Source organism: Hoplias malabaricus, chromosome 4, assembly GCF_029633855.1.
Source record: "Hoplias malabaricus isolate fHopMal1 chromosome 4, fHopMal1.hap1, whole genome shotgun sequence".
In the NCBI taxonomy this organism is placed as follows: Eukaryota; Metazoa; Chordata; class Actinopteri; order Characiformes; family Erythrinidae; genus Hoplias; species Hoplias malabaricus.
Window position 1 is genome coordinate 24,075,397 of NC_089803.1, and position 20,429 is coordinate 24,095,825.

Sequence of the window (20,429 nt, forward strand, 5' to 3'; positions counted from 1 at the left end):
TTTCTATGCTTTCTGGAGTTACACAACCTTTTCTAAAGATTGACAATTTGTGCCCAAAATCGTCCAAAATGTTAAAATAGTCTTTCAAAAAACTGATTTTTGTCTTTGATGAAATAAGGTAGTACTGTAGCTCTGAAGGGCAAGATGACTTGTACAATTTTAGCCATTAAAGCCATAAAAAACTGTTTTTCTATCCCTTTCTCTAATGTTTTCCTTCTAATGAGGTGAGTACAAAGAGTAAAATAACATTTTTAAATGCCTACAATTCAGCATGTTATAAACCAGAACGTTTTATTCAGAATGTGGATATTTATTTTAGGTTAGCCCCTAGGAATTCATTGAAAAAAGAGAAAACAATCTGAGCAGCTAGGTGCTAATAAATAGCAAGCTGTTTTAGCTTTGACCAGCAGGGGAAGAATTAAAAAAAAACAAAAAAAACTCCTACCCCTCCAGAATAAGTATGCTGTACCAGCTTTGACCACAAGGGGGCACTGAAACTCTATACACTGCCCATGGCCAAAACACGAGCAAATTGGCCATCATTCAGAAGAGAAGAATTGTTCAGCTGTTCTTGATTATTTAAAATTTAAATAAAAATAATTTGAGGACAACAAAAAATGTTTATGCTTTTGATGGCTAAAATTGTACAAGAGATGCTAGATATATTTTTCAACAGATTTTAGTGTGTATAACAGGCAGAAAAATTAATTAATTAATTAATAATGTGGAACATAATTTCATGAACAAAATTTAGTTTCTTTTCATTGCAGCCTTTAAGGATTCTTTAAGTAAATTTGACTGGCGCTCTCTGCCCAACCCAAGACCAATCACAGCTAAACACCTCTTAGATTTCACCTACTATTGTTTTACATTTGTGTCAATCACTAGTGACCCACCCACTGAGGTCAAAGCCAGCGCTCATTGGTCCAAAGCAAATGCAGAACAGAGTCTTTGCTTGAATTCACGAAGACCTTACGTTAAAACTTCCCACTGCTTGGCGCCAGGAGCTTTAAGCGTGCCGAGCCGTGTTGAGTCGAGTCGTGTAGAGCCCGACCCATGGGGTGGAAAAGCACCATAAGTGACTTTTAGAGACTGAAGTGATCATGAAGTGCTCCGTGAATGACGAGGCAGAAACATTTGCATAAGTGAGTACATGAAGTTTACTTCTCAAAGACTGAACCACAGAGTAGAGATTACTTGACATGAACAGTGACAGTGACGAACTGAGTAGTGATATCCACAAAAAACACAGCTACTGAAATGTCGAAAGCGCTTATATAATAAGATCTCGAAGAACAGTTATTTGGCTTTGACAGGCCAAATTAACGAGCCTTGTGTCCCAGCTCGGGGGCTACATCTTACGAAGGACTATTTGTAGACCGATGGTGTCCCTTTCAAAAGCTCATTCACATGCGGCCGACAAATGCGTACTGCTTTTCCCGAGAAACAAATGACAATGGAACTATCCTTTAACTGGAGAGATATCCCAGAATTCACTGCGGGATGTGAGGATTTCAGAATATATGGAGAGGACTGAACAGTGACTGAAGGGCAACCTTAAATTTAAATGTAAGCACTGGGTTTAACCTCAGATAATGATACAAATAATAAAAAGGACAACGTACGCTAACGTTTCTGCTTAGGGAGCAAAAGGAGGGGGGGGGGGTGGATACTCCTAAACCATGAGGGAAAATGTAACACGACTGAGGCAGAACATAGAGTTTATTTGTAAAATGATTCTTATAAATGAGTTTTTTGTAAAATGAGTGAATTTTATGAGCAGAATTAAAGTCACAAAAGTACACAGTACACAGCGTTCAAACAAAAATGGCTGTATCTGTTTCAATTTCTGATAGAAGAAGTTAATTCATGATTTATTTAATTATAGAATTCTTGTGACCTCGTGCACTAAAAGATAATAACTAAGTATATAAAATACAGTCTAAGTAACTTAGGAAGTGCAGAATTTTCCAGCAGTAATAAATGGAAAAACAAAACAAAAATGATAATATGAAAATTAGTTTTTGGCCATGTCTTTGAGGTACTGTAGGCATTTGTAGACCGCATCCTTTGAAGAATGAAGCCCCTGAATTGGTTCGAACCTATAGGGATGCGCCAGTGAGCTGCAGTCACAGGACAGGCTAACTGCTCACAGGTGCAGGGGTGGCTAACAAAACAAAGAAACCCTAGCATCTGACAGTCATGAAGACAGAATCGTATGTGTCTGAAATATGTACATACATTTTTAAAGCCCCTGTAGAGCACTTGTAACTCTCTCTTGTTGAAATTGGTTTGAGCTTCCAGCTGATCCAGCCCCTCGGGACGATGACACACCATCGTCATCTCCAGGTCATCATCCACCTTGTCTACAGAGAGGAAGGTAGGGAGGTCAATATAAACTGAAGCAGGAGAGAAAAAAAAAGCCTTTGAGAAGTACAAAGAGTGATGAAAGGCAAAGAGAAAAGTGTGAAAAGAAGCAGTCTCCTTTCATCCAGTGGGACACACACAGACGGGCAAAGTGTCCTCTGCTGCTGTGGCTTGGGGCTTTATGAGCCTAAAGTTAATGACTGGGTTATAAAGGTGAAGGAGCTGCCCACATAAAAACACACATGCATACACAAACACACACACACACACACACACACACAAAGGTGCATTTAAGCAAAGTCATCAACTCTCATACAGCACATAACATTATGTATTACATAAATCAGTCCATATTTGTCCATCTTCTTGGTGATAAATTACTACATAACTAATCACAAATGGATAAAGGATTTCTTATTAATGACTATATCATTTTGAATCACTTGTAAAATTAATAATTGTTATTCATTATTTTATTACACTACTTAATCAGTCTATTAAACAACTAAGGTATGATACAATAACACTGTTTAATGCCATATTTCAGTTGTTTTATTTAATGACAAATAAAAGTGTAATTATGTTTTTTTGTAGTAAATAGTTAAAAAATCCTTCTCAATCTTTTGTCATTGCTGTTTCCTTGGGGTTGTTGTTGGAGCAGGAATCTCACCTTCACACACTGACATTACCAATCCCCTTGTACACACACACACACACACACACACACACAGACAGACAGAGACTTTTACATAGTTTTCTCATTAATATGCTTTTTTTTAAACACATTATTATTGTACAGTTTCATAAAGAATAAACTACTAAACAGTGCTCAGTTTCAAACATATTATACACTACTGTCCATTCACTTCAGTCATGACAATATGCATCCGTTAAATGTTCTTTTGAAGTTCCATTTTTTTACATGAGTTTGAGTGAGTCTATATTTACAATAGCACTAATGCTACAGGGGAAGAATGTAATACCAGGACTGCAGCATGCTTTAATCAGTCTCCTACCACTGTATATTCCTGAAACATACTCTCATCATTGAAAGAGTGTGCATGGTAACTCACCATCTGTGTTTATGAGTCCTAGTGTATGCAGTAGTTTCAGAGCCCCACACAACAACAGAACGATGGCTAAAGTGTGTAAACCCTCTCCTTCTCGGTCATCCATCTCTCACACAGCGTCAGCTCTGTTCCACTCAGTTCTCTACTTCAATAGCACTCATAACTTCTCTATCTACCACTCTACCTCTATCTAGCCCCCTCTCACGCTGTCTCTCCTTCTGTCTCTCTTTCTCTCTATCTACCCCACCCTTCTCCAGCCTCAATCCTCTATCTACCCCACCCCTCTACAGCCTCAATTCTCCATCTACCCCCCGCCCATTTCTTCATCTCACCCACCTCTACTCTCCTTTCTGTGTTTTCTATCAGAAACTTTTTGTCTCTACCTTGTTCACCTCCAGGGATCTGACTAAGTTCATGCATATAATAGCATTAATATGATTTTATATTAAATTTTATTAAGTGTGTGTATGTGTGTGAGTGAGAGAGATTTAGAGAGAGAGAGAGAGAGAGAGAGAGAGAGAGAGAGAGAGAGTCACACTTTCAGGTGAGGCTGCAGCCCCAGGTGAGTTCTAGATGCAGTTAGGACATAAAGGACAATAACAAATCACCTTCTCTCTCTCTCTCTCTCTCTCTCTCTCTCTCTCTCACACACACACACACTCACTCACTCACTCACTCACTCTCACTCTCTCACACATACACACACTCACACACACTGTGTGTATATGCAAGCTTGTTTGTGTGTCCTCAGATAATGAAGGCTGTATGTATCCAATATATGAAATATGTAAATTAATCCAATCAGCATTCTCACTTACACACACACACACACACACACACTACTACTACTACTACTACTACTACATGCCCCACACATGAATAATAGATGAGGTCGATTTACAGCTGAAAAATAATGGCCTTCCATCAGAGAGCATGTCAGAGTCACTTAAATGGACACAAACACTACATACAAAAGACACAGGACACCATAACAACATAAAGTGGATTTTTTATTTATTTAGTTATTTATTATGATTATTTTTTGTGAACGTTTCTGTGATGTGGAATCTTTTGTCATTAACATTTCCCAAACACAGCAGCAGTGTAAAGTGGCAGGCAGCGCAGGCTTCAGGTCACATATGACACATTCATTCATCTTCTTATTATTATTACTGCTGCAATGTTGTTTAATGAACACTAGATGGAGACAAAGAACGAACAGAATAATGGTACATACAATATAAAACATGCGGTCATTGTAGTGACAGAGGTTTTATATCTACAGTGTGTGTCTAAGAAAGAGGACAGAGTGTGGGTACACTGTTTAAAAACAACACTGATGTATCTGATCTGTCAAATACTTATATTTGTATTTAACCAGGCGATCATTAAAAACAGATTCATATTTACTGTGGCAGCCTGGTAAAGCCTTGAAAGACAAACAGAAACATTATACTACTCCATCATACTCCACAGAAATATCGTATCACCCCACTCATACCAGCACAAATCACATTAACACACCACATCATTTGATAAAATGGGCAATGGGCACAGAAACAAGGAGGTCAATTTAATGTTACTGCAGACAGATAGATAGACTGTAGTACTATCTACTTCTTATCAGTGTCTTCAATAATCAGTAAAAGCATACCACTGCAGCAAGTCAATTTATGAACTTTCTTTCCTCCCATATATTCTACAATGAACTGTGAGTGGTATTATTGAAGTGGAAGAATTAAGGTACGCCATTCATTCATTATCTGTAACCACTGATCCACTTCAGGGTCACGGTGGGTCCATTGCCTACCTGGAATCATTGGGCGCAAGGTGGGAACACACCCTGGAGGGGGCGCCAGTCCTTCACTGGGCAACACACACTCACACACATTCACTCACACCTACGGACACTTTTGAGTCACCAATCCACCTACCAACGTGTGTTTTTGGACTGTGGGAGGAAACCCATGCGGACACGGGGAGAACACACCAACTCCTCACAGACAGTCACCGGGAGCAGGACTCGAACCCACAACCTCCAGGTCCCTGGAGCTGTGTGACTGCGACACTAACCTGCTGCACCACCGTGCCGCCCTAAGGTACCACAGTAATTCAAAAAGTACTAAGGCACACAGTAAGAAAAAAATTACAGATGCTGTGCTGACTGCAAAGTTTTAAAACTCTTATGGTATGAACATCAGCACTAAAACTGTACCAGGAACATCATGGCATGGGTTTCTATGGCTGAGCAACTGTATGCCAGCCTTACATTACCAAGCAGAACGCCAAGATCTGTAAAGCACAGCGCCACTGGACTCTGGAACAGTGGAAACATGTTCTGTGGAGTGACAAATCACGCTTCTCTCTCTGGCTCTGCCTGACGGATGAGGCTGGGTTTGTCAAATCCCAGGAGAGCATTACTTGCCTTAATGCATTGTTCCAGCCGTACGGTTTGGCGGAGGAGGGATAATGCTATGAAGTTGTTTTCCAGAGGCTGGCCTAGACACCTTAGGTCCAGTAATAGGAAATCTTCATGCTTCAGCATACCGAGACATTTCAGATCATTTTATCATCATTAAATCCTTTGTGGGCATAGGGAAGGCCCTTTTCTGTTCCAGCATGACTGTGCCCCACTGCACACATTAAGGTCCATAAAGGCTTGAAATGTTGAGTCTGGTCTGGAAGAACTTGCCTAGTCTCATAGAACCTTGACCTCAACCCCATCAAACACCTTTGTGATGAAATATCATAGAAAATATAAATATAATAAATATAATATAAATATACCTCTCGTCCAACATCAGCATCTCAATTCACAAATGCTCTTCTGAGTGAATGGGCAAATATTTCCATAAAAACACTCCAAAATCTTGCAGAAAGACATTTCCAGAAAATCTGAAGCTTTTATAACTGTAAATATAGTATACTATATACACTAATGTCTATGGATTTGGAATGAGACGGCATATAAAGCCTCCTGTAGGCGTCCCAATACTTTTCACCATACAGTGTATATATTATGGGTAATTCTGGTCTGCACATGGCTCAGCTAAGCTACAGTACATTAAAGTGTAATAGATAACACTGCATCTCTCCTCACAGCAGCCTAGGCTTAGATTCTCAGATTCTGCAAGAACACTACTCTCAACCTTGGGCTAAGTCTGCTCTGTATACTTCTGCCCCTTTCAATGTGATAAATATGAAATGAACTGAATATCTGCCATATGACATAAATATCTGTAAAGGCTACAGAAAGCAAAACCATTTGTAATAAATGCCTTAAAATGAGTTTAAATGCAATAAGACTTTAAATGACTGCCTTAGAGGAAGTTCCCCTTTGTCTTATGTCTACATATTTTATGACTATATCAAACCTGACACGCTGACAGACTTCATCTCCTTCTCTGAGAAGACTGCTAATGTGCTGTAATTGATTCCTTATAATAAAGTGCATACTTGATTTATGTGTTCTTGTTTTGCTTGTGGGCGGCACGGTGTGTTCCTGCCTGGTGCTCAGTGATTCCGGGTAGGCTCCAGACCCACCGCGAGCCTGAACTGGATAAGTGGTTACAGACAATGAATGTTTTGCTTGTTTTACACCTAAGCATGAGACCTCTCCATGGTAATTCTACACACAGGAAACAAAAACCGTTCATTCTGCAGTGTCCTGTGAGTCATGCATTATTGATCATAATGTTAACTACTTACAGAAGTGTCTACATAGACATATACTGGCTCTTATGACATAACAGAGTAGGATTTAATGCTTCATATAGGTACTTCACATAATACGTAGCTTATTATATACACATTCTCAATATAACTCTGCTCTCTCTATCGCTTTCCTCCTCTCTCCGCTCTACAGGGCTACTTATAGTCATCTCAGTAATCCTGGTTATAAAGTGCTTGTTTTGCATAATCTGAATTAGCATAATCTGTGCATTACAGTACAGAGGCGACTCAAACTGGGTCCTCGGCAATGCGTGCACTCAAGAGCGGATAAAAACGTGCTGCCACTGTATTCTCTTATATATATATATACCCTATCTCGCCATGATCATTTCCCTTTATCCCTCTCTTCTTTTTAATGCTATTTGAAATGCCAGCTGCCTTTTATATCTCGTGAATATTTCATAGAGAAATAAATGTTCCAAATGTAGAGACTCTCACATATCATCATCATGCCTATATAGCTTCTAAGAGTCTACACATACTTTCAGAAATCCTAATCTGTCACTGCTGTGGTACCAATTCAGTTTCTGATGTTTATGAAAAGGACATTTAGATTAGATCATTGTAGTAACTTCTGGGTGAAAATGTATCAGTGCGATATCTTTTTGTGTATTCAGACACCAGTGTTTTAAATAAAGATCAAAATAATTCCTAAACTACACAGAGAAAATGTGACACCTAGACACTATAAACACCAAAGCTGTCACCACCAGAAAAAAAACAAAACTTAAGGCTTTACTATTTGAGAGCATTTTTATCCCTTTTGTCAAATCAACACTATGGGTCTGAAAGAATGTGGAGTTGTCAAGAGAATGTTGTGAATGTTGCTTTTAAGAGTGTATTCTGCAAGTGTATATCTATATATTCACACACTTTTATTCTTATACACAGCCTTTCCTATTTCCTAGTATACTATACAGTGCCTTTCCTGTTCATCAGTGGCCAGTTTCTTACCACAGGAAACCTGCTGCTCAGACATGGTTGTTGACTATTCTGAGCACCACAGTGACACTGATATGTTAATGGAAGTGTGTCTGTGGCACTGATACTGGAGAAACATCAGTGCCATTACTGCTGGTCCATCATCCAAAAATATCCATTCAGCAGAAGCCCTGGTCAAAAGCTGACAATTGACATCACATAAGAATCATTTGAACTAAGAAATAAATTAACTTAATACTAAGCAAAGAACTGTGCATGCATTAAAAATGATCTTTAAAGTAGTCATCTTTGTAGATCACTGCAGGGGAAAAAATAGTATTGTGCCTCAATGGTAACTTTACAAAAACAAAAAAAAAAGGAAAGGAAAGGAAATTACAGAATGTAATCGTATGTTATGGGAAAGTTTCTGTGTCCATTCACCATGAAATATTCATGCAATGTGAAGGACAGCTGGTATTTTCAAGTGATGTAAAAATAATAAAAATTGAGATGCAACGTTCTGTTTCAATTGTTCTAAATGTACAGCTACTGACCGCTGAAATGTAAAGAAAATTAAGGGTTTTATTGAAGTAATGTTTATTTTGGTTCAAATAAAGCAAAGCCAATTGATGATTCATATGAACAAATTCATTCATTCATTATCTGTAACCACTTATCCAATTCAGGGTCACATGAATCACAACAATTGGGCGCAAGGCAGGAATACACCCTAGAGGGGGCACCAGTCCTTCACAGGGCAATACACACACTCACACCTACGGACACTTTTGAGTCGCCAATCCACCTACCAACATGTGTTTTTGGACTGTGGGAGGAAACCGGAGCACCCGGAGGAAACCCACGCAGACACAGGGAGAACACACCACACTCCTCACAGACAGTCACCCGGAGCAGGACTCGAACCCACAACCTCCAGGCCCCTGGAGCTGTGTGACTGTGACACTACCTCCTGCACCACTGGGCCGCCCTGAACAAATTCAGTGTATTCAATTTCACAAATATATTCTCACAATTCTCACAAACATCTTCTGCTCTTTCTCTATTTGTACATAATGTTTTTCCTAGTTTTTTATGTCCAAGGCACCAACAGTGTTACTCAAACAGAAGTAATGACTTAAGAACACAGACGTATGATAACTGACGTGTGTCCAGAACACCGTCTAAATGGTCACCACAGAAACTCTCACACAGGACCTCATATGGAACACTTATACACATTTGTATAACAATACACCAAACCACCAAACCTCTCTTAATGCACTACAGCACCGTATATGACCCTACACGAGCATGCACACTCATCACTCACAAAAGGGGTTGTCTGAAATATAGCTATTTTTGGTTCCCTAAGGATTATTTGATATATTAAGAAGCACACTATTAGACAAGTGTTAAGACGATTTAAAGAATTTCCACAAAATTATTCTATGACAAAAAAGCTAAAAATAAAAAACTGTGTAGAAGTCAGAGACCACTCTTCATGCATCTCATTTCCAGATGAAGTGTACTAGCCCAAGACATGTTATTAGTTGCTTTTCTACTTCTCACCATCCAAATAATAAAAAAAAAACTTTCTGTGATGTTTAAGGCTGAGCTCTGGGGTAGTCAATTTATATTTCTGATAAAACAATCAGATACTTGTTTTTCCTTTTCTTAGTAATATCTTCAGTCTTTCAGTTTAAGTCTTATGTCTTTCACAGTCAGAGGATGGACAGAAACATTAATCACACACTCTAAAGCAAGAGTGGATATTGATATATTATTCACATTTGTTTTATCTTCCAAAGATGGAAGTTCTAGTGTAGTATATGTCATTGTTGTGTTGGTCTACCATGTCTTGTGTGGTTGGTGGTGTACAATTCTTTCAGTCTTGGAATCTATTTCCTGAAAAGTAAATAACTTGTACTTAAAAATCACTTTGGAAAATACATTAATAAAGTGTGGTGTCTATTTTGCACACTACTGTACGTGTTCAAACATAAACCAACCACATACAGCGAGACAAACCTTTGTACACTGACAAAACTGTCCAACCTCCATAATCGCCCACCCACATTTAAGCTTTTATAAAAGCCCCATTAAGTCTGTCCTAAAGGAATGATTTAATAACCACTGCAGAAGAACCAACTCAAGCCCTTATCTATCAGGAGAGAGAGAAGGAGATAGAAAGAGAGATGAAAGGGTGATGCAAATGGAGACTGAAATTCAGGGCTGAGGAAATAAAAATAAATATATATATCATTATTTTGTATTTTTGATTTTTTTTCTTCATGTGGAAGGGTGGTATGAGGATAGGGAGACATTGATAAAGAGATGAGACAGATGAAGAAGAAAGGGAGAGAGGAGGAGAGTGAGAACAAAGCAGAGAGAAAAAACAGACAGTGAGAAAACAGAGATGGTGAAGAACATGAAGGAAATGAGAGAACGGCTGAAAGCAAAGCAGAAAAAAGACGAGAAGAAAAACAGAAGAAAATGTGGCAGAGAGAGATTTGTAGGGTAGCCAGAGGCATAGAGTGGGTGGTGATTGAAGATGTGAAATATTCACCAGAGAAAAAGCCACTGCCACTGCTGGAGCCACCATGAAGAATATATTCCCTACACACACACACACACACACACACACACACACACACACACGTAGAATGACTATACCCCTCAGATCATGCAAAAACATCAAAAAAACACCATAAAAATCATCTGAACAAACAAACCCTGAAGCAAGTAAAGAAAGCGCACATACCCTAGCCTCAAACATGTACACAGCAAACCAACAGCAAAAACAGAAGAAAATAAGAAGCTAAAAATGATTTTGCTGTGCTTGGTGTGTTCTGGCCTTGATGGATGTGTCCAAGATGGTCGAAACAGCCATTTCAGAAAAATCCATCAAGGTCAGAATGCTCAAAGAGCAACACAGTTATTTTTGCCTTGAACTCATTGTTGTTAGCATATTCTTCACATTGCTAATGTGCGTTTATCACTATAATACCTTACCATTTGATCAAAAATGATCAGATGTTGCTATGGAAACCTGCCCAGATCAAAGTCTGAGGAAGCTTTTGTAGGCGTACAATGCAATTAGAGCGAGAGCACAGCTTCATCAGGACTTGTTGATCAGGCACAGACAGCAACACGTGCTAATTAGATTAGCGCTTTCCAGCAGGGAGACCACTAAATCACCGCCTGTCATACTCCATATGAAAATGAGCATTCAGCTGGCATTGTTAGCACCAGTTTCAATCCTCAAATGAACACTACATATTTTTATTTATGTATTACAATGTAAAAAAGAAGCTGTTCAGCTTTTTCTGTATGTTATGGAACAGCCATTATGTAGACACTTAATGACAAGATGCATCATTAAGCATTCTTTAAGCATGGCCACCCTATGTGAAGAAATCGTTAAACTGAGAATAAATTTAGATTAATTCATAGCCCTTTTCCACTGCGACCCTGAAATGGATGAGCGGCAAAGAAGATAAATATGATAGCCCTTTTTCACTAATGAGAAATTAAGAAGTTTTGGTTCTCGTTCACAAACATTTCCACCAAGACAAATTTGTTCGCAAGCCAGAAAATTTCATTCCCTGCTGTAACCAAAAAAGAAGTTCAGGAAGGCTCAGAACAACATTACCACACGTGTATCATTTCATTAAAATGTGAACCCACTGTAAACAGTGAATTAATCATGATTTTCCTGACTTTATATGTTTATCTCCAGCTCTGGAGCTGAATTCAACCATAGCGACGAAGAAACCGAGCAACCCCGCAATGCCCTCCGCTGATGACGTATTACTGGTTCTCATAAAAACTGGTGGAAACATGAAGCAGTCCACTGGAGAGAACCAACGTTCCAAGAATCCTGAATGGCTATCAGGTACTAAAACCAAATAGATTTTTTATGTTCTGCATGTTCATGTTTTGCACCCAGTGTTTCTGTGTAGGCTCCAGACCCATCCCAATTCTGCACTGTAGAAGCGGTTACAGAGAATGAATGAATGAATATTAGGCAAGTCCTGCCTTATAGTAAACTTGTGAAATAAGCGAAAAAAAGAGACATATATAGTACTGAATGTCTATTGGGAAATCAGTGACTGAGAAGCTATAAACAAATAAACAATCTTAACAGAAGACAGATAAGTGCTGACTATTAAAAAGATAATTTGCATAATTTACATTGTTTGTATTATGTACAGAATTTTAATACCTGCATTTTGATTTATGTCTGTGATTTTTTGGTATTCTGTCCAGCTTCAGACTTGTGTTTGAAAAATATATGTCTGTGTGGAGATTGGGCTTAGAGAAACACATTTTTCCAACACAATTTTTTTGGATGCCATCCTGACTGAGCGTGAACACACACACACACACACACACACACACACACAATGTTTAAGGTTGCCACCGGTTCAGTGTAATAACCTATGGAATATTTTTTTAAATAAAATGCACTCTTCATACTGTCCTTACACAAGTCCACCGTCTTAAAAATAATAAATTATCATTTTTAAAACAGTACACATATTTGTCTCTTCTAGGTGGTAAATTTGACGTATTGAATGTAGAAATAAAAACAATTCTAGTGTATAAAAAAGTGATTTTTTTATACAATTGTATGTCAGAAAAAACATATCTTACAGATAGAGACTGTTAAAATTAATGTAATTTATTTTAAAATGAAAGAGTTTTTTTTGCTTATTTATATTGATGAATTTGTCAGTGTGCTAATTTCTAAGTATGGACACAAAAAAATAAAAAATATTGGAAATACAAGGTTTTTTCATGAACACATGCTCTATTGAGCACAAAGAGGTGCCTAGCAGTTCAAATCGCAAGAAGCCCAGTATATTTTTTATTCTCCTTCTATATATCTGATCAAAATGTATTTTAATTGTTAATAGTATATAGATATAATTTATAGATGCATTTGTTTAAAGCAGATTTGTACCTTAGGTCTGCCCTCAGTAAAAGTAGTGCTGAACTCTCCAGGGGCAATATTCCAAAAGACTGGAATGAGATGCAATTGGCAAGACCAACAAAGGAGAACAATTGCTCATTCATTAGCATTCCACGGTTATTCAGACAGGCTTTGTAATAATTTGTGAAGAGATGGTATAAGTGTGCCTCATTAGATTTAATGTGTATATATACAGGCTTATTCTCTCTCTGCATTCCTTTCCTGTATAAATAAGAGTGAATAGCCACTATGAAAGTAACGTGCAATGTTTTCATTTGGACTTAGTTCCCTTAGAGCAGTTCCTAGGAAGTTAAGTCAGTTTCTAAAACCCATATTAAGTGTAAACCTATAGTCTTGTTCAGAGTATACCTACGGAATTCTGACGTTATTACACTGCACAGACGCACACTGGCATTCAATGGCAATGTTAAAGCCCGTAATGATTTGCAGTTAAATGTCATCAGTCATTTAAATGGTGTTAAATCTATTGTGAAACCTTCCCAGAAAAGTCGTAACTGAAGGGGGCAAATTACCTACTAATACCCTACTTCAGACTAATTAACCACATTGTAAAATTGAAGTCTTAGTAAGTCACTAAAAACCTTAAAGTTAAAATTAGGTCACAAGTGTAGACAGGGGTTAATTCGTGTCCAGGGAACTGACCTTGTGAGTCAAGCAATAAATACATAAGCTTAAGTAATACAGAAACCATCAACTCAATACCTAGTATCAGCACTGGGACGATACCAGAAAAAAAAGGAGTAATATGAAGTAATTTTATATATGGGTACAAATAAAAATCCTAATATAGCAATTGCTTAAAATATGTAATGAAGTAAATATATATATCACTGTAAGAGATAGCTTTTGTTTTTAAGTAATGCACTGAAAGAGCAGTAATAGTAGTGTTTAAGCACTTTAAGCATGGCAATATTAACTGAGGGTCTACTATAAATAAACAGCACATTTTAAAGCTTTGTGTATTTAATACAAAGAAAATCTTTGGAACCACATTAGTCAACAATCAAGCTTTCTGCACTGGGCCAAAAACTGTATCAGGAAGCTGTTTCCTCTCCCCTGTAATGATCCAACATGCTTCTCATTTTCAGGCTGACAGAATACAGCTCTAGTATCCACACTGTTCATCAACACTGACTAGCACAACTAATGCCTTTCATCATTAGAGACAGGCTGCTACACCCCACAGAGCTTCAGGGAGTCATCAATGTCCTTAAACAGAAAAACAAAATCCCTTTAACACTAACACTAAAGTTAAAGTGAGATAGAGAAAAAGAGAGAGACGGAAAACAGACAGAAAACATGATAACTGCGACAAATGCTAACCCAATGACCACATGTGCACAATCTGCTAGCCCTTTAATCAATCAGTCAGTGAGAGAGAGAAATAGAGAGAGAGAGAGAGAGAGAGAGAGAGAGAGAAAGAGATTGGAAAATAATTAGAGTAATACATAAGGCAACAGGTGGCTTTTATGTTCTCTCATTCTCTCTCTCTCTCTTTATCTCTGTTTCTATTTCTCTTTTCCAAAATTTAGTCTTTTTGTGTTTATTATTTCAACATCAGAGACCAATCAAACCCCCAAACACACACACGCACACACACACACGCACACACACACACACACACACGTGCACACTGCCACACAGACACATGCACACATAAACACACCAACACTGCCACATCCACGTTGCCATGACAACAGCGCTCCCAAGGTAACAGGCAGGGAAAGAGTGTGTGAGTGGAGTGATAAATACCCAAAGCATGTGCACTTCAGACATCTCACGCATACAACTGTTGAAACATACGTTGAGACACAGGCGAAAACAAACACAGGACAGACATAGGCCAAGCGTTCAACAGATGGCTCATGTACAGTGAGTTGTGAATACACAGATGCGAGATCAGAAACGTCTACTTGTTGCATCAATGGACACAAAGTACATGCAAAAAGACCTAAATTACTGTACTGGAAGAATGTGTGCGGGTATAAGCCATTTGCCATGTACCTGTGTATCTGAGTGCTCATTTTACGTGGGGATACTACTCTCGAAAGTCAGCTGGTATATGTATATGTGTGTGTGTCTTACCATTGGAAGGTCGCCTCTGTTTGGTCTGCATGGTCAGTGTGCCAACCACTGCACCCATGTTGTCGCCGTGGAAACAAGTGTGTCTGAATGGAAGCAGCTCCGTCACATGTGTTTCACTCACTCTCTCGCTGACACACTCTCTCTCTCTCTCTCTCTCTCTCTCTCTCTCTCTCATTCACCCCCTCCCCTCTTTCCCCTCATTCTTTCTGCTCTCTGCCTGACGTCTCTTTCTCGCGTTGTGCCCCTCTTCTTACACCCTCCAAGATGTTGAATCCCTTCACCCCTCCTTCTCTCTCTCGCTCTCTCTCTCCCCTTGTTGAGTGCTGGCATCATGCAGTGTGAGTCAGTATCAGAGAGCCACTTTATAACACACAAACACACACTTTGCTTACATGACCATGCCAAATGTACTTAGTATATGACAATTTCCACAAACACAGTAACATAAACACACATGTACAGAGACTAGAACCTAATCCATCTCTCAAAAAGAATGGGAGAGAGGGAGAGGTGCAACTATGATGGTATGGGGTGGGCGACAAAGGGAGACAGGGAGAAGGGAAATACAAATATATTTTGGGAATAAGAAGCACAGAAAGAGAGTAGGGAAAAGATAGATAAAGGGGGCAAGAGATTAAAGATAAATGGAAGAAAATAAAGGGAGACAATATGAAGACAAAAAAGACAGGAGGATGTAGGAAAACCAAAAACAATATGGGAATAAAAAATTGAGTCGGGGGTGGGGTGGGGGTTGAGAGAACAAAAGACAAGGATATGAAAAAGAGAGGGAGAGTAAGGAAAAAGAAGAAAGAGATGGGATATGAAACTAGACCAGAACATAGAGACTTTTAAGTACTTCAGCTATCGCAAATGATTTTAATTTGAAATTGAACAGTTTTTAATGCTAAAATTAAACTGGACCATTTAGAACCATTTAAATAAATAATCATAGTCTTTTCCTTAAAGTTATAAAAACATCTCAAAACTTTTAAAAGGATTCCCTCTCTCATCTCTCTCCCTCTCTCATCTCTCTCCCTCTCTCATCTCTCTCATCTCTCTCAAAGAATTCCTTTCAGATCTAAGCTTTGCACACTGAAAAAATGAAAACTGAAGAATTCCCTCGGTTCATTATGTTAGTGGATCTCAATATCGATAAGGACTTCAGACGTGCTTCAGCCAGCTTTGTTGAGCTCCATTAAAAGTTTTATATGTGCTAAATTGAGTACATCATTCAAGTTGACACTTTTTATGCTGCAGCTAGTCAAAACATTTAATAATATTCAATTCAATATAAAGATTCATAAATCAGACCCCAGCCTCCAACTGAAAGTGTGGTCGTATGTTAAAGTTAGATGTGCCATGACCCGTTCTTGACAAGGCTAGTGACCAGATGAGAAAAAGGGCTAATACTGCTATATTAGAGCCAACATTTTTTATCAAACATTTCTTCTGAAGTCTGTGGTTTTACTGTTTAACAGTGTTGGGCATAGAATGAAATGAAACATTCTGGAGCAGCTGCCTTTGAGCTCATCTTGCCAATGTGTAGGATGCTCAGGGCCAAGTACTCAAAGTAGCATCTAGTTGTGATCTAGAGCTGAGTTCACTTTTTTTCACGTTAGACATTGATTTCTGTAGTAAGTGTTTTTCTCTGGTTGCTGTGTGGATTAAATGACTGTAGTTATACTTTGTGTTGGTGGAAAGCTTTGTGGAGGACAGTGTTATAATCGGGTTTTGAGAGTTACTGATGAATGAGTGTGAGTGCTAGCACCTGCTTACTTTAGCCGGATTAGCTCAGTTTTTAGTATTGGACATTGATTCTGGTAATAAGTGCTTTACTGTCGGTTTCTGTGGTTATAACAGCTAGTGTACCACCAAAGTTATGGTTGTAATAACACGGTCCAGTGTGTATTATTAATGATATATGAGTTTTATCATGTGATCAGCATTATTTTATTCGATTACACACATTCCCCCAGCTCAAAATCAGCCGGAACCCCAGAGCCGTCCGTTATTTTTGTACTTTTTTCGATGAGTGAGTAAGTAAAAGAGAGAGAGAGAGAGAGAGAGAGAGAGAGAGAGAGAGAGAGAGGGGTGTGTTTGTCTGTGAGAGGGAGAGTGTGTGCGAGTCGTGTTTTAGTGAGTGAGCTGATCATGTTTAAGTGAGTGAGCGAACAAGCGAGGGAGCGAGAGTATTGTAAACGTGAAATAACACTCAGCAGCAGGTAGGGGGTGCTCAGGAGACAAAAAGCGCCCATTATTACATTGTATTCCTTTAAATTGAGAATTGAATTGGGACACACTCGCGCCGCTTCAGGGCTGTAGCTCCACCATCCACTGCGGTGAGCAGCTCAGTGTTTTACTGGAGCCTCATACAGAAATGTGTTGAACGTTGTTGAGGCAATATTGATCATAGTCTCTTCTTTATGTTTGGAGAATGTTACTGTGACACAGCCTTTTGTTTTTTTACTATATATTTAACAAACAGAAAGTCATCTTGTCTGTCCCTATAACGACACGAATACACGGACACGTCTCACTGTTACTGACTTTCTGACCAGTAAATTACATCTGCACAGCTTTTTGTTTAACTTTACATGAATAAATCTCTGTATGATTAAAATCAGAACACCAGAACGAGGTGTTACTCAAAAAAATAAACAAGGCTGTGAATTAATTACAAACCCTTATAGAAATGTAAATCAGTAATAAATATCTAGTTCCAGCGATGCCCTGTTCCTTTATCAAATATAGATTACTTAAATCTATATAAAATCTGATCAAATGTTAAGGTGCTTGGTTTTAGAAATGTTCAAAAACTTAAATGTTAAAATGTTTTGTTGTTGCTTTCTTATCAATGAGTTGCTTTAATGTCATCTCAACACGGTGCTTCAGTTTTGTAGCTTTGTATTAACAGAAAATAACAGGCTTTCCATGATCCTACACACACTCAGCAACTGACGAGATAAACTACTTTTATAGTTTGTTATTATTTGTTATTATTGTAAACAAAGACATTGATATGAAGCACCAAAGCTTCTCCAGACCTTCCAATGACAAGGGGATGTATTTTGGGCTTTCCTGCTTTTGAAATACCACAAACACCTCTGCGACAACGGTTATATGGTTAATGGTGGTCCAGCAAATCAAAGTTTCTCTTTGGTCTTGTTCCAAATAAATCTGCCTACACTACCAGAACATGTCTGTGAGGATTGAATGCCTTTCTGCCACAAGAGTACTAATACTAATGTTGAATGTTTAGCTCTGGATTACAAATGCCACTCACGATCATCCTTGATATGAGTTCAGTCGCTCCAGAGAATGGAATCCCTCTGCTCCACAGCCTACCACTGGGGGATTTATACCCTTCTTGCTGATGCTTTGAATTGAGCATAGTACACAGCAACTTCTCCAGTGTTAAATCAACACTATTAGTGTTAACACTGAGAGTGTTGACAAGTATTAAATTATTACACCAACAGTGTTAATGTAACACTAATATTGTTGATTTAACACTGGGGAATTTGCAGTGTGCCCTTCACACCTGTCAAAACCATCAGCATTAAACAAGTTCTACATTTTGAGAATCTAAAACCTCATCTACAATGAACATCTAACAAAACCTCTGCATGAGCTGTTACACAAGGGATTAAACACTTCTTTCTCACTAACTTAAGAGACATTGTCTGTTGTTGCTACCACTCTGTTTAAGCCTTTTATCAGTCTCCTCGCTCTCTCACACTTCTAGCTCTCTGACTCAGCCAAAGAGAAAAATGGAATTTCTTTCTGAGATTTTGATCTGTTACACAGAGCCTAGATTCAGAGACTTCACCTTTAAGGATGTCTTATAACTAGATTTTTTTTTGCAATATAATGCATTAAAGAACTGATTTTGAAGAAACTATTTTCAAAGCCAAATACAGTCACACTTAAATTCTCTGCACACATTAGTCACAGTACATACTGCATTATATTAAAATAAAGAAAATACACAAATGGATATTACGGAGCTAAAACCCATATATTTGGAAATGTACTAGAATAAAGCACAGAGTAAACAGGGGTGGTTTGTTCAGCAGTGTGATTAATATGGAACATCCATCCCACCACGCCATTGTGTAAGTGAAACATTCCACATTCCACCACTTGTCAAATTGTGAGTGCATCAAGTTGACCTTGTAGATGGATGGCCTACAAAGCAACAGTTTTTAAGAACAAAAATGAACAAAAATGGTTGGTGGATATTTTGTGTGGAGATTTTCACTAAACTCTAACAACAAAGACAACATTGTCTATGCAGTCCATTCAGCTCAAACGTATTCTGCATGGATCAAATGTATGCGTTGTATCAAACAATAAATTTAGCTAGACAGCCCCCCGTACCGCCTCTGGGTTGTTGGGCTGTTACAACTTATTCTATATGCCAAACAGCACATTAGGGCTGATCACAAACAACGGAGCAGCCACCTCTTAAATCACACTGCCAACGAGTGCAACAACTGGAGAGAGAGAGAGAGAGAGAGAGAGAGAGAGAGAGAGAGAGAGAGAGAGAGAGAGAGAGAGAGAGAGAGAGAAAGTGAGTGAGTGTGTAAGAGTGTGTAAGGGGTGTGCCTCTGGGGACCTGGGTACAAGGTGGCAGGCACCCAGAATGAACAATAAGAGCAGCTGGACTGGACTGAAAAAAAAAAAGGTCAGGAAAGATGAAGACGACAGTAGTCAAGGAAGAAATACATGGATAATTATTGGTTAACTGTCTTTGAAATGTGAAATTAATTACTATTGTGAATTTCCACTATTGAATACTGACCTGCCAAGGGTATGAGAAAGGCACTACATAAATAATCTCTTGACTAGGAGAACAAAACAAAGAAATAACAGTTTCGCTGCGCTTCTACAGTACGCACAGCAAGCTTTATGATTGTTTATGATCGCATAAAATAAAAATGAACCAAAACACTGCAGACATGTAATTTTTATTTGAAAGAAATCATAGGCCGTCTCTGCCCTGAGGCTTCCCCACTGCTAAAATGATACAGGATTGGGACTCTGTCTCCCTCTAGCTCACCAGCTGCTGTTCTCGTGAAGCACAGTTAGTGTTTGTCTTCCTAAATGAATGCCTTTTGTCTTGTTCTTGCTCATATTATACGGTTGTCAGACATGTGGATTTGCCTGCAACATCATAAAAGCCTGGGAAAACATCCACCAGATGTTCATATCACACTGTGAGGCACTAAACTAAGCCATGTATTTTGCAAGTCAGT

General features: G+C 38.5%; 1 protein-coding gene across 1 annotated transcript in view; it reads right to left on the reverse strand.

The window, feature by feature from the left end:
• The window catches only part of LOC136695161 (Kv channel-interacting protein 1-like), a 34,851-nt gene that overhangs the window by 7,433 nt on the left and 6,989 nt on the right, over positions 1–20,429 (reverse strand). The window contains exon 2 of the mRNA XM_066669029.1: positions 2,242–2,366. Within this exon, the coding sequence (XP_066525126.1) occupies positions 2,242–2,366 (125 nt within the window). The remainder of the gene's footprint in view (positions 1–2,241; positions 2,367–20,429) is intronic.